Source organism: Drosophila ananassae, chromosome XL (assembly GCF_017639315.1).
Source record: "Drosophila ananassae strain 14024-0371.13 chromosome XL, ASM1763931v2, whole genome shotgun sequence".
In the NCBI taxonomy this organism is placed as follows: Eukaryota; Metazoa; Arthropoda; class Insecta; order Diptera; family Drosophilidae; genus Drosophila; species Drosophila ananassae.
Genome location: NC_057931.1, coordinates 739,315 through 751,099, shown reverse-complemented (window position 1 = coordinate 751,099; position 11,785 = coordinate 739,315). Strand labels below are relative to the sequence as shown.

General features: G+C 55.6%; 3 protein-coding genes across 3 annotated transcripts; all 3 read right to left on the bottom strand.

The window, feature by feature from the left end:
* Positions 1-332: 332 nt before the first annotated feature.
* LOC6503868 lies at positions 333-6,934 on the bottom strand. Its single transcript, XM_014905617.3, has 3 exons — positions 6,632-6,934; positions 1,564-2,470; positions 333-1,148 (listed from the first exon to the last, which is right to left on the bottom strand). Exons 2-3 carry the CDS (start codon positions 2,468-2,470, stop codon positions 598-600), a joined length of 1,458 nt encoding a protein of 485 aa, XP_014761103.1. The 5' UTR covers positions 6,632-6,934; the 3' UTR covers positions 333-597.
* A 990-nt stretch (positions 6,935-7,924) lies between these two features.
* Positions 7,925-10,332, bottom strand: LOC6503867 (V-type proton ATPase subunit d 1). The gene is made up of 3 exons (XM_001963710.4): positions 9,889-10,332; positions 8,909-9,417; positions 7,925-8,827 (listed from the first exon to the last, which is right to left on the bottom strand). Exons 1-3 carry the CDS (start codon positions 10,013-10,015, stop codon positions 8,411-8,413), a joined length of 1,053 nt encoding a protein of 350 aa, XP_001963746.1. The 5' UTR covers positions 10,016-10,332; the 3' UTR covers positions 7,925-8,410.
* A 200-nt stretch (positions 10,333-10,532) lies between these two features.
* Positions 10,533-11,777, bottom strand: LOC6503866 (peptide transporter family 1). The gene is made up of 3 exons (XM_001963709.2): positions 11,772-11,777; positions 11,484-11,691; positions 10,533-11,421 (listed from the first exon to the last, which is right to left on the bottom strand). The coding sequence occupies exons 1-3, from the start codon at positions 11,775-11,777 to the stop codon at positions 10,601-10,603; spliced, it is 1,035 nt and encodes a 344-aa protein (XP_001963745.1). The 3' UTR covers positions 10,533-10,600.
* Between the last annotated feature and the right edge of the window lie 8 nt (positions 11,778-11,785).

Genomic DNA, 11,785 nt, shown 5'->3' with positions numbered 1-11,785 from the left:
CGGCCACTTCACGTGCAGACTCTGCGGCTTACCACTTCATGCTCTTGAAGTCTCCAAAGATGGACGCTTTTATCTTGGAGTGCTACTGGAGGCCACCACCGCCTCCAGTCCACCGCCCACTCGGAGCCAGGCTCCGGGTGCAGATGACACGGCCTGGAAGCCGCTTGCAGTAAATTGTCTACTTATTTGCGGTAAGTTGGGCCACTTGCTCCTGACACGTAATTAGAGCGCATTATTTGTGGGAGCGGCATGGTCGGCTCCAGGAGAGGTGCAAGCTCCTAGCTCCAAGCCAGGACATCAGCCGCCACAGCTGTCTAGTTAATGCACCGCGGTCAGGGGTGAGGCTGAGCTCAGGGCCAGACAGGACTTGTTTTCGACTTTTATTCCTCATAAAGTTAAATAAATTAAACATACAATTACGAAGCTCAACTGGAATCGATCGAATAAATAGCAATTGCAATAAATAAGTGAATTTCTCGCGGTCTTAAGCTCTACGGGCGTAACTCTAGCTATCCGTATCCGGATCCGTTTCCGGCCAGTGACGGTACACGGTATTTACACTGTTTCCCAGCATGTTGGCCAGCTCCCGCTGGCCGCTCAGTTGAAAAAATCCAGGATGCCGTTGAGCAGCTCGTACGCGAATCCCGTCTCCTCGTTCGCCTCTGCGGCGGCCTTCTTCTTCTTGTTCTTTTTCGCCTTCTTCGACTTCTTGGCCTTGGGCGTGGTGGAGTCGTCCGCGGCGGCGGGGGCGGGGGTCACGGCGGCAGCAAACTCCTCGGCCGCGTTGCCGGCGGCAGCGGGAGCGGGAACGGAGTCAGCAGCCGGGGAGTCAGCCGGAGCGGCAGCTGTAGCTCCCGCCTCGTCCTTGCTCTGGACAGGATCGGCCGCGGGCGTCTGGGCGTCCGTGGTGACCACCTCGCGGGTCTGATCAGAGGCGGCAGCAGCGGCTGGCTTCTTCACCGGCTTCTCCTCCTCGTCGTCGTCCAGCTCGTCCAGGAGCCCGGCCAGGCTGAAGCCGCCGTAGTCGGCGTCCTCTGGCGCCTCTGCCTCGTCGTCGTCGGCGTAGTCCTCGGTGTCGTCGTCATCATCGGTGTCGGTATCGGCGTCGCTTTCGTAGTCGTCCTCATCCTCGTCATCATCGCCGCCACCTGGAGGAGAAATTTGGAGAAGGTTACAACTAGGCGTATGAGCAATATTAAGTATACGCCCCGAGTTCATTCGAAAGGCTGTCTATTCCCAGAAGTGGTTTTTAATTCTTCTTTTTCTTCTTAGTATGCTTCTAAATAAAGATTTCTTAGAATAGGAATACTAGGCGTATACGCAATATGAACAGGGCGTATACGTGATATGCAGCTTATGTTCCTTGATAAAGTGTCTAGTTTATATCTAGTTACTCTTCAGTTTGGCCAAAAGTAGCCTTTAAATCTCTTACTTTAAATGGCAACTCAAGGCAATGCATAGTTCCCCGGCCCACTGGTCGTATACGCAATATTAAGTATACGACACGTAGGCAGATTCCCTAGATACTAAGAAACCACCATTTATCTCTCAGAGAATACGTACCGCCAAGTCCGAAGAAGTCATCGTCGTCCTCGTCGTCGTCCGTGCTGGGCTTGACCGGGAGAGGCTCCGCCTCGGCCACCCGGAGTCCCTCCGGGCCGAACTTGAAGCAGGAGACGCGCAGGGAGGCCTCCACCTCCTCGTCGGCGCGCAGCTCGAAGGCCAGGCAGGCCTTGAAGTCCTTGGAGTCCTTGGCGCGCGACAGGCCGTACATGCGGCCGCAGAACTGGGAGTAGCCGCCCGGCAGGCCCACGCAGATGGGGCGGGCGCGCTTGCTGGAGATGCGGCGGGAGGCGAGGGTGAAGTCGCCGTACTTCAGGGATACGCTCATCTCGTCGTTGCCCAGGTAGGCGATCTTGGCGCAGCCCTGGCCGGCTGGGAGCAGCGGCAGGCCGAACTTGCGGCAGCAGTCGCAGTGCGTCTCGGAGCACTTGCAGAACTTGCTGATCGGGTTCTCCGGCTTGGGGGTGGTGGGCGCCTTGGGCGGCTTGGCGACAGCGGGCGCGGTGGTGGCGGCGGCGGGAGCGGCAGCTGGCGCAGCAGCGGAGGCGGCTTCTGGAGCGGCTTCCGGAACAGCTGCAGCGGCCACTTCCGGGACGGCGGCCTCCACGGCGTTGGCCGTGCCCTCGACGTCTCCGCTGGCGATCTCGTTGGCGCTGTCGTCGATCACTGAGACGGGGGCGCTGGCCGCCGCCTCCTCAGCCAGGTCCTCGACCTTGGGCGGCTCCGACTCGGGGGGTGCCACATTGGGGTCGATCTCCTCGGGCGGCAGGTCCAGCTGCTTGAAGTTCTCCGAGATCTTGTCGGTGCGCCGCATGACGCTCTTGGCCTCCAGCTGGAGGACGAGGGCGCTGCCCACCAGGAGCAGGGCCAGGAGCAGCTGCGGGATCTGTTTCCTCGAGCCAGACATCTGAAAGTGGAGGGGAGCAGAGGGGGGCGTTAAGAGAGTCTCTCTTAGAGTTGTTACAACGGGTGAGAGGAGTGGAGGAGCAGAGAACTTTTGTAATTTTGACATTTCACCGAAAAAAAAGAAGAGAAATGTGTCAACTCCAAGTACATACATGTATGTATGTATTCTGAGAGGCAGTCCATGTAGGTACCATGTATGTGCCATGTATATATGTATGTGCCATGTATTTCGCTCCCAGTCGCGAAAGGTATTCGAAAAGTCAACAGCTCTGCCGCTTTCGAGTGGGCAGCGATTAAATTTCACCGCATTCTTCTTCCTCGTCTGGTATTTTGCAAAAGAAATGAATTTAAATAAATATTGACATAATTTCTTTCACTTCTTCTTCTTTTCGTTTTCATCTGGCTTTTGGAGAGTCATAGAGTGGGCGCCCCAGGGGGCAGGGGAGCAGGGGAGCAGGCAGGGGGGGGCAAGCAAACAAATTAGGGGGAACGCCATCTAGCGGCGGGCGAAAATCCAACGAAAGTGAAATCTGCCCGTGCGTTTCGGGCTTCAAAAGTTATTTAATTGACGAACTGGGTTAGAGCCTCATTAGAATTCCCCCTCCCCCTCCCTCTCCCCCCTCTACCATCTTTGATACCAAAAACAAAATTCATTCATTTCTTGGAGAGCCAACACGTTGGAGCTCGCTGGCAACTCGAGCCGAAGCGGAGGAGAAGGAGGAGGAGGAGCAGCGGTGGGAGTCACCTCTGATGGCAAAGTGAAATTTCAGCTATTGACTCATTTACCTCGAGTGCCCCCTTGGCGCGGGACGGTTGGTGGAGAGAGGGGGGCGGTGGCAGCCCCAAGATTTCCAAATCAATTAGCGGCTCTTAACTGGAGCTCGACTGGAGGAGAAACTGGCGTGGACTGGCGTGGATTCATGGACCCGGCACTCACTCGCTTCTGGCCTTAAACTATTTCCAGGCCGAGAACCGTCGAGGTCCGTCCACGATTTGGTGTAATGACCAGATTGTTATTCCACCGCCCGCCGCTTTCCCAGGCCGCTCTGACACCGCACATTTCCTTACATCATTTCCATAATTTGGCTGGAAGTGGAAGTGGCGCATAATGGCCACGAATCTCCAACCTGCTCCACCGCGGAACGGTTGCCCGCTGCACTGTTCCACTTTCATTTTTCTGCGCCCGCCCCGCCCCGTCCCGCCCCTTCCTTTGGCGGTTGCATCGAAGAATCCGGCCGGGCGTTGCTCCAATCCGCTGATGACCTTCCAGCGAAGCAACACATGGCCCAGTTGCTCATAATGAGCATTCTTGTTGCTGTTGGCTGCTACATAGCTTTGGCCATAGAAAGTACGAGTCCAAATACGGCCAAAGCCAAAGCATGCGTCCGACTCCGAGAACGTTGGCATAAGGGTACACGGAGAGAAATTCCCAGAGATTGCATACTCTTGACTTTTTTTTTGCAGTGTAGCCTTTGCAATAGGATTAATTCCAGAGAGTTCTCCCTGGAAAGCTTCTCTCTCTTGCTGCTCTCTCTTGACGCCAACAGGATCAGTCGCTCTCTTTGCACTTCCGTGTCTCCCCATTTAAATGGCCTGCAAGCTCCCGCTCTCTATCTTACTCCCTCTCAGGGCGCCAACGGGATCGTTCAATCCTCTCTCTGTAAATGTTCTTCTTCTTCACTGCCAACATGGCGTCCCTAAACGCGTGTGCTTTAACGACTCAAGTCCTGTTCTCCGCCGTAAATAAAGTGAAAAATCGTAATAAATAGTCTCGCCGCTAATAAATACTTAGTTAGCGGATAAATCTGTTAGGCAGCCCCAGAAGTGCAGAAGTGCAGTTCGCGGCGAGAGCTCCACCTCGCGTGTGCGCAGCGAGGATGCTCCGCTGCCAGGAGTACCGTTAACAAGGAGCAGTGGAAACTAGTGGAGAGCAGCTTGCACCGAGAAGTGGCGAAATATTAAATGTTTTGTGGAATAGAGTGGCACTTGTGGAGTGGCACTGTGGCCCGGCGACCTTGCCCTTTGCCAGCAGAGCTCTCTGGCCGGGACCTGCCCATTCGATGTTTGATGCTGTCTTGTTCCGCTGGAGGCGTCCACCCCCCGCCCCATGCCACCTGCATTCCCCGTTAGTTTCCCAGCCCGGGCCAAAAAAATTCCAGTCGACAGCCAGCCCAGGGCCAGGCCAGACTTCATTTGCATTTCGTCGCATTTTGGATTTGGAAACGGGGCGGGAAAAGGGCCAGCGGAGCACTATGGAGTCCGGAGAAAGAGAGACAGCGCCCGACGACACGACGTGAGATGTCCACGTGTGAGTATTTAATCGTTTTTGTTTTTTGGGAGCTGGGTGTTTGTTTCTCTGTTGTTTTCGCCTCTTGTTTGTTTTGCTCCACCAGACCAGGCCAGGCCAGACCAGGCCAGAGCCGACCCGAGCGGGCATTTTCGAATTTTGTCAATAAATTATAACGGTTGTGAGGAGTTATTAGCATTAATTAATCGGCGGCGCAGAGGAAAATAGAAAGTGAGGCGAGGCGAGGCCAGGCCAGGCCAGGCCAGGCCAGGCCAGGCGGCCGGCTCCCAAACAATGGCTCCCAAAATATTGGGCCGCCTCGGAAATTATCATAACACCATAACATGCCCGCAATCTGGCCATCGAAATCGAAATCCGAATCCGAGTCGAACTGTTAATTATGCGGTGGGCAGCGAAAGTGATGACCCGATCGGATCGATCGCTTATGGATCTGGTCTGATGCGGCGGGTTGGAGCTCCGATAATGCGATTTCGCCCATTAATATTTTTACATTTGTGGCCAAAACAGAGGCAGAGGCAGAGGCAGAGGCCTTGGCCGTCGGGTGGCTTCTGAGCCGCGATGTGCTGATTACGAAACCAGCGCCCCCCTCGATTATGCTAAGCACTTTGTCAGACTTTTACCTTCGGACAGGCATCCTTCGGAGCGAGCCACATCTCGCTCCGGTTTATATAACCCGAAAGCGCACCACAATTTGCATAATTTTTCGGCTTTGTGTCTCTGCCGCTGCCACTGCCGCTGCTGCTGCGGGACTTTTCTGCTTAATTTGACCCACCGAGTGCCGCTTTCTTCTGGCTCTGGCCGTGTGTGGGTGAAATCGACGCATCGGAGTTACCATAATAGCCCAGAGACTATGCCAAAATTAAGGTTAAGTTCTTTAATGCAGCCTACGGTGAAACTTGTGTTTGTTTGCCAGCCAGCACTTGGAATTGGAATTGGAATTGGAGTGGCGGGGCTGGGGGAGCGGCGTCACGGCGTTTCCGGTCAAGGCTGACCCAATGGACCAGAAAATAGGCCCAGCCAGCCCCCATGGCTATGGCATGTCGGACGGAGCAGTGGCTGTCTCGGAAGTTACGACCTTTGGATGGAGAGCCTGCCATTAGCCATTAGCCATTAGCCTGTTAGCCTGGTGGCTCTGGCCACCAATTAGCCACCTGAGCCACCCGAAACCAGTGCCACTTTCCAGGCCCGACTCTTCGCTCTTCCGTCTTCAGTCTTCCGTCTTCGGATGGGGGCTTGTAGAAAGTAAAACGAAGAACGAAAACGCTCGCCGCGTTTCTTTTGTTTTGCCAAATTCAAATAAATTAATGACAAGGAAAGAAGAACGCGCCACAGCCACAAAAACAGAAAACAGAAGCGGATGGATGGCGATGGCCCGCGACGTAGATGGAGATCTCCAGAGCGCCAGAGGGGGGTGGGCAACACCTTAGCCAGTAAGTCGGAGCCAAACTGGTTGACACAATTTCACGGCGACTTTTACGTGCAATTGCCTGTCTCTGCCTCTGCCTCTGCCCACTGGCCGACTCGGATTTGGCCTGGCTAACTGACGAAGATGAGGCTACTGGAGGGGCTTAGGCCTTGGACTTCCCAGCAGTACAAGAAATGCAAAGCAAGGGGACTCCCCGGGGCAAGAACAGAAGACAATAAGCCATTGAGCGCTTCGAGAGTGCCACTTCAGTCGTCATTATTGGCCCAGTTAGGCCCCGCGTTCTGCCCCCGCCTGGCGGCGACCGCGTTTCACTCGCCAGCCGACGAACTCAAGCCGAAGCAGCACCCAGAACCCACTGTCCAACTGTCCCACTGTCCCACTGCCAACTGCCAACTGCCGCTGGCCAGCCACGGCACTTGATTCTTTACCTTGCAGGTGTGATATCCTTGTGTCCTCCGGTGCGAATGGGCGATGCTGGAGCGCTGCTGCAACCACGGTGGGTGGGACTTGAAGATGCACTCAAAAACACAACAAAAAAAAAAGAAAAGAAGGTCCTAAGCCGAAGTTCTGCCTAAGATGCGAAGATGTGGCTGAGGCTTAAGCCCAACAAAATTGGCGCGCGTTTAGGACTTGGTGGTGGATGGGAGCGTTTTTAAAGACTGAACTCTACGCTCGGAGACGCGGAACTCGACTGCCCAGAGTCGGGGCCACCGAGCCGAGTTATGGGCGATTCCCCACCCGGCCCGCGATCCGGCCAGCTGATCGAACCAGCCGACGCGACGGCAGCTTTCTTTTCGCATCGAACGTGTTGGCTGCTCTCAGGTGGTTGGCTGCCACCTGCTGCACGTTGGTCAGGTTAACGGTAACGGCATGCTCTGCCTCTGTTGTATATCAGGTCGGTTGTGTGGAGTTGGGAGTTGGGAGTGTGGAGGCACGTAGCACCCCCCTCTGGCTGGCAATTAACCCACGTCACTGGCTTCCTCTTCCTCGGGTCGGGGGTTTTCTTTCTCGGAGCTCCTTTGTCTAGGCCGGGATGAGTAATAGCTGGGCAGGACGGTGATCACCACACCCAGAGCAGTGGCCTTGGGGTGGCCAAGGAACCTGGTCGGGTGCGGACAAAGGTGCAGCTGCAATCAGTGGGCCCAGACAGGTCCATTAGTCATCGAAAGCAGAGAAGAAGGCCACTGATTTGTAATTCAGGGCATCCATGGCTGGTGGTACTTGAGGATCGAGGCTCAGTATCGATGGGCATCAGCATCCGGAAAAGAAAGCCAGCCCTCCGTAACACTTATAGAAGCATATAGGGCGTAGGGCCCTTCCAATCTCCACCAGACTTGCTTTAGAAAACTGTTTAGAATTCAGCTCACTTCGAAACTCTGAAAGCACCCCATAGAGTGTCTTACGACACGCCCTACCCATTCCCGAGAGCTGTTTTTGTCGAGCCACTAGTTAGTTAATAGCTTTCTTCCGCAGCAGACTGGCTGTTGGCTTTCGATGCCCGAAAACCCGCTCGATATCGACTCCGGTCTTTATATAACTCCGTCGAGGGGCAGAGGCAGGGGCAGGGGCTGGGGTTATGCAAACGCCAGCAGAAAGTTGGTCTCCGAAAGCCATTAATTCTATGGCCAGCATAATTCGGTTAGCGGCCGAGCTGCACATTCTGTGGGGCGGAGGATGGCGGTCCAGAGGGCCAAGAGCCAAGAGCCAAGAGAGAAGCACGCTTTTAAGGGAATGTTTGAAAACATGTTTAATAATTGATTTATCATTCACATATGTATGTAGTTTATGCATTCTATATAGTAGTTAACATATGGTGCTGACGCCCCTCCTCGGCACTGAACTGTCCGATCCGTTCGGCGGTAATACATATATACAGAAGCACGGAGCCCTGGAAGGGACACCTGGGAGGTCGCCCCCACGCATGGGCTGTACATTACTATGGGGTATGTCCGTGGGGGGCTGTATCCGTCGGAAGTGCGGCGGGGCTGTCGGGCTGCCGGGCCGACAATAATACTCGTACAACAAAACTACATACACGCTTCCGGAGACAGTGGCCGTAATATAATATACATTAAACAATTGCATAACAAGGTGGTGGGAGGGGGGGGAGACGAACAAAAAAAACACGAAGACGCGGAAGGTAGGTCATTAAAAAAAAAAGTAAACATTATAACATTATGGGCGGGCCGGGGCGGTCCGGAGGGCGCTTAGAAGATGGGTATGTAGTTGTCGATCTTGGCCCGGTGCTTCTGGGCGACGCACTCGGCGATCCAGACGATGTTGCGGCACTCCTGCTCCTTGAGCTTGAGGTACGCGTAGAAGACGCCGAAGTGGAACTGCTGCAAGAAGGCGTACACGTTCAGCTTCACCTCGTGCTCGAAGAACTTGTCCTCCAGCGTCTTGTCGCCGGGGTTGTTGCCGGAGCCGTCGAACAGGGCGGCGTACTCCGCGTAGTACTCGGCCACGGTCTTGACCTGCTCGTAGTCGTCGGCGCGGGCCAGGGCGGCCAGTCCGTCGGGGTACATCTTGCCGCAGTTGGGGTAGAGCTTGGCGCGGTCGTCCTTGGACAGCTCGGTGCCGAACGAGTTGATGGTGATGATGATGGCCCGGCGATCGGCCTCGAACTGTGAGGAGGCAGAAGGTCAGACATCTCAGGCCAAAGGACAAAGACAAGGATAAGGACACCTGGCTAGGTGGATACTTACGGCAAGGATCTCGCACATGACATCGGCGGTGGCACCACCCATGTTCTTGCAGAAGTTGTAGAAGGCCTCCAGGTATGCCTTGTAGAGCGTGTTGCGGATGATCTCGATGTTCATCTCGTCCAGATCCTGCTCGGAGATGCAGTCGACGAAGAACGGGGCCAGCGGAGTGTCCACCAGCACGGCGTTGTACAGCTCAGCGGGCGTGGAGGCGACGTGGATGGCCTCCATCTGCTCGAAGCTGCCCAGGGGATGGCACTTGGGGATCAGCTCCGAGATGGGGCGCTGGTGCAGGGTGCCGGTGATCAGCAGGATGATGTTGTCGATCATGTACCCGTAGGTGATGAAGTCCAGGAAGTTAGACAGCGGCTCGACGGCATGGTTGCGCATGTGCTGGAACTCGATCACCAGCTTCTCGCGCAGCTTGTCGTCGATTACCGACACGGAGAGCGGCGAGGGCTCGTTGGCCAGGAAGCTGCCGTAGTCGGTGCCCTGCAGGTGGAGCTTGAGGTCTGTAAGAGAAGAGTGCCAGGAGGCGTTCCCGGAAAGGGGTCAGCAAACATCACAAGACAAGCTTACACACACACACACGGACGAGGGGCAGAGCGGCAGCACCAGCATGTACGTACGTACGTACGAGTGCGCCTCTCACACACACCAGCAGTCGCGTAAGCGCTGTTATCGCTGGTCATGTGATTAGCGAAGAGAGCGGCCCACTCGGCTCTTTTCCGGCCAGATCTGGCTGGAGTTTCGTGTGGGCCAAGTTCTGGGCCGTATCTGTTCTATTGGGGCTGGGATACTGCCTCGCAGGTGGACATAACATGCCAGATACTACTCCCCGGGACAGAGCAGACATCTGCCTGGGAGTAGACCTTGGGGCCACTGCTTTGAATAGTTTCAATGGCAACTAGCTAGCTGCGGGTGCTGGTGGGTGTGGGGAGTGGGGAGGCCGCCTCACGGGGCCCGAGATATACACAACTCACCCTCCAAGGTCTCGCACTGAACCAGATTCAGGTAGTCCGCCTGCTTGAGGATTCCGCACTTGAAGCCGCGGCACAGGCCCTCCAGATAGCCGTTGTCGATGTTGAACATGAATCCCGAGCTGTTCATCTTGCAATTGGTACTCCCTGATCCCTGACACTGAACGAGCGTTGAATGGATGACTGATGACTGGCACTCGCACACACACGGGCACACGGCTCACGAAAACACAAACTGGCTGGCGTGGAAGCGAAAAGAAAAGCAGCAGAAGCGCCTGGGCAGAGTTCCTTCGGCTGTGCCTTTGTTAGCTGTGTTGGGCGAAAAGCGTGGAGTCTTCCAGTCCAATCGGGGCGAGTTTTCAAGTGAAAATTCCAACTTTTTTCTCTATCGATCGAGTCATATGATTTCCACGGTTCTTCTTCTTGCCTTTAGTGTTTATAAACGTATACTCATATCGATATATCGATATATATAATCTAAAATACCGACTTTATTTTAGTATTTTTTCCAACAGTAAGCTCCATCTGTTTACCAGCACTAAGCTTTTAACAGAGCCGTAACAGAATGTTATCCAAGGGTGGCAACACTAAAGCTTCCTTCGGGGTGAAACTTTTAAATTTGAAAATTAAAACAATAACTTTTTAGATTATGCATTTAATAGGTTAATGATAGAACTGGGTACAATTATATAGCTGGCTTTCGTAACTGAAGAGACTATTCATCGTTCCTGAAGCTGTCAAAGTCGCTCCACTGCTCCTGCTCTTGCCGCCGTATCCGCTTCCGCTTCCGCTCCCGCTCCTCCTCCAGCTCCCGCAGCCTCTCCCTCAGCCGCTCGGCGTAGGCCGCCTCCTCGTCGTAGGGAATGTAGTAGAAGGCGATCACCATGAAGACCAGCATGTCCACAAACATCAACCCCGCGAAGAGGAAGAACTCGCTGGCCTGGGAGTCGAAGAACTTGGCCTCCGCCACCACCACCACCACGACGTTGCCGAAGGCCACCGTCAGGAGCCAGCAGGCCTGCAGGACGCTCTTCATGCTGGGCGGGGACTGCGAGTAGGAGAACTCCAGGCCGGTCACCGAGAACATCACCTCGCCGAGCGTCATCACCACGTACTGGGGCACCAGCCAGAGCATGCTCATCGAGTTCGGGGGCGTAACTTCCAGCAGCTCGGACACGAAGCCCTCAGACCGGCTCTGGCCGATGGCCAGGACGTACACCCCGCCGGCCCGCAGCTCCACCCTGGCCAGCGGGTGCTCCGCCACCTGGACGTTGTAGGCACCCGTGGGCAGCTCGTAGAGATCGTGGTTGCGGGCGGCCAGGTCGAGGGCCACGTTGCCGGAGGGCTCCTCCGACCAGACCACGCGGGTGGTGGCCAGCAGGTTGGCCAGGGTGCGGACCAGGGCCCTGGATCGGTTGGACTTCTGGACGTCGTCCTCGTACCAGTACTTGGAGATGGTGTGGGCGGGGCGCAGGAAGAGGCTGTGGGCGGTGGCCTCGTACAGCTGCTGGGTGCCGCCCTCCAGAACCTGGCAACCTGCGGTGCGGAAGACTTGAGGTCGCCAGGGCTCCAAGGGACTGGGATCTGGTGGTACCTACCTTCGGTCAGGCCCTCCACCGTGTAGGTGAGGGTGAAGATGCCCTCGGGTCCTGTGGCCACGCTCCCCGAGGAGTAGAAGTCCAGGCCCCGCAGGGTGAAGCTCTCCCGGGCGCCCAGGTTGGTGGTGAAGCGGTATTCGCACTCGGGGATGCCGCTGAAGACCCGCAGCTGGGTGTATCCGCCCGAGGCTACTTCGGGGTAGGTGTTCTAGAAGGAGGAGGGTGTTCTGGGAGCTCAGGCAGGAGAGACAAACACAGGACACACGGGATACGGGCGACAGGACACACAAACATCGCAGAGC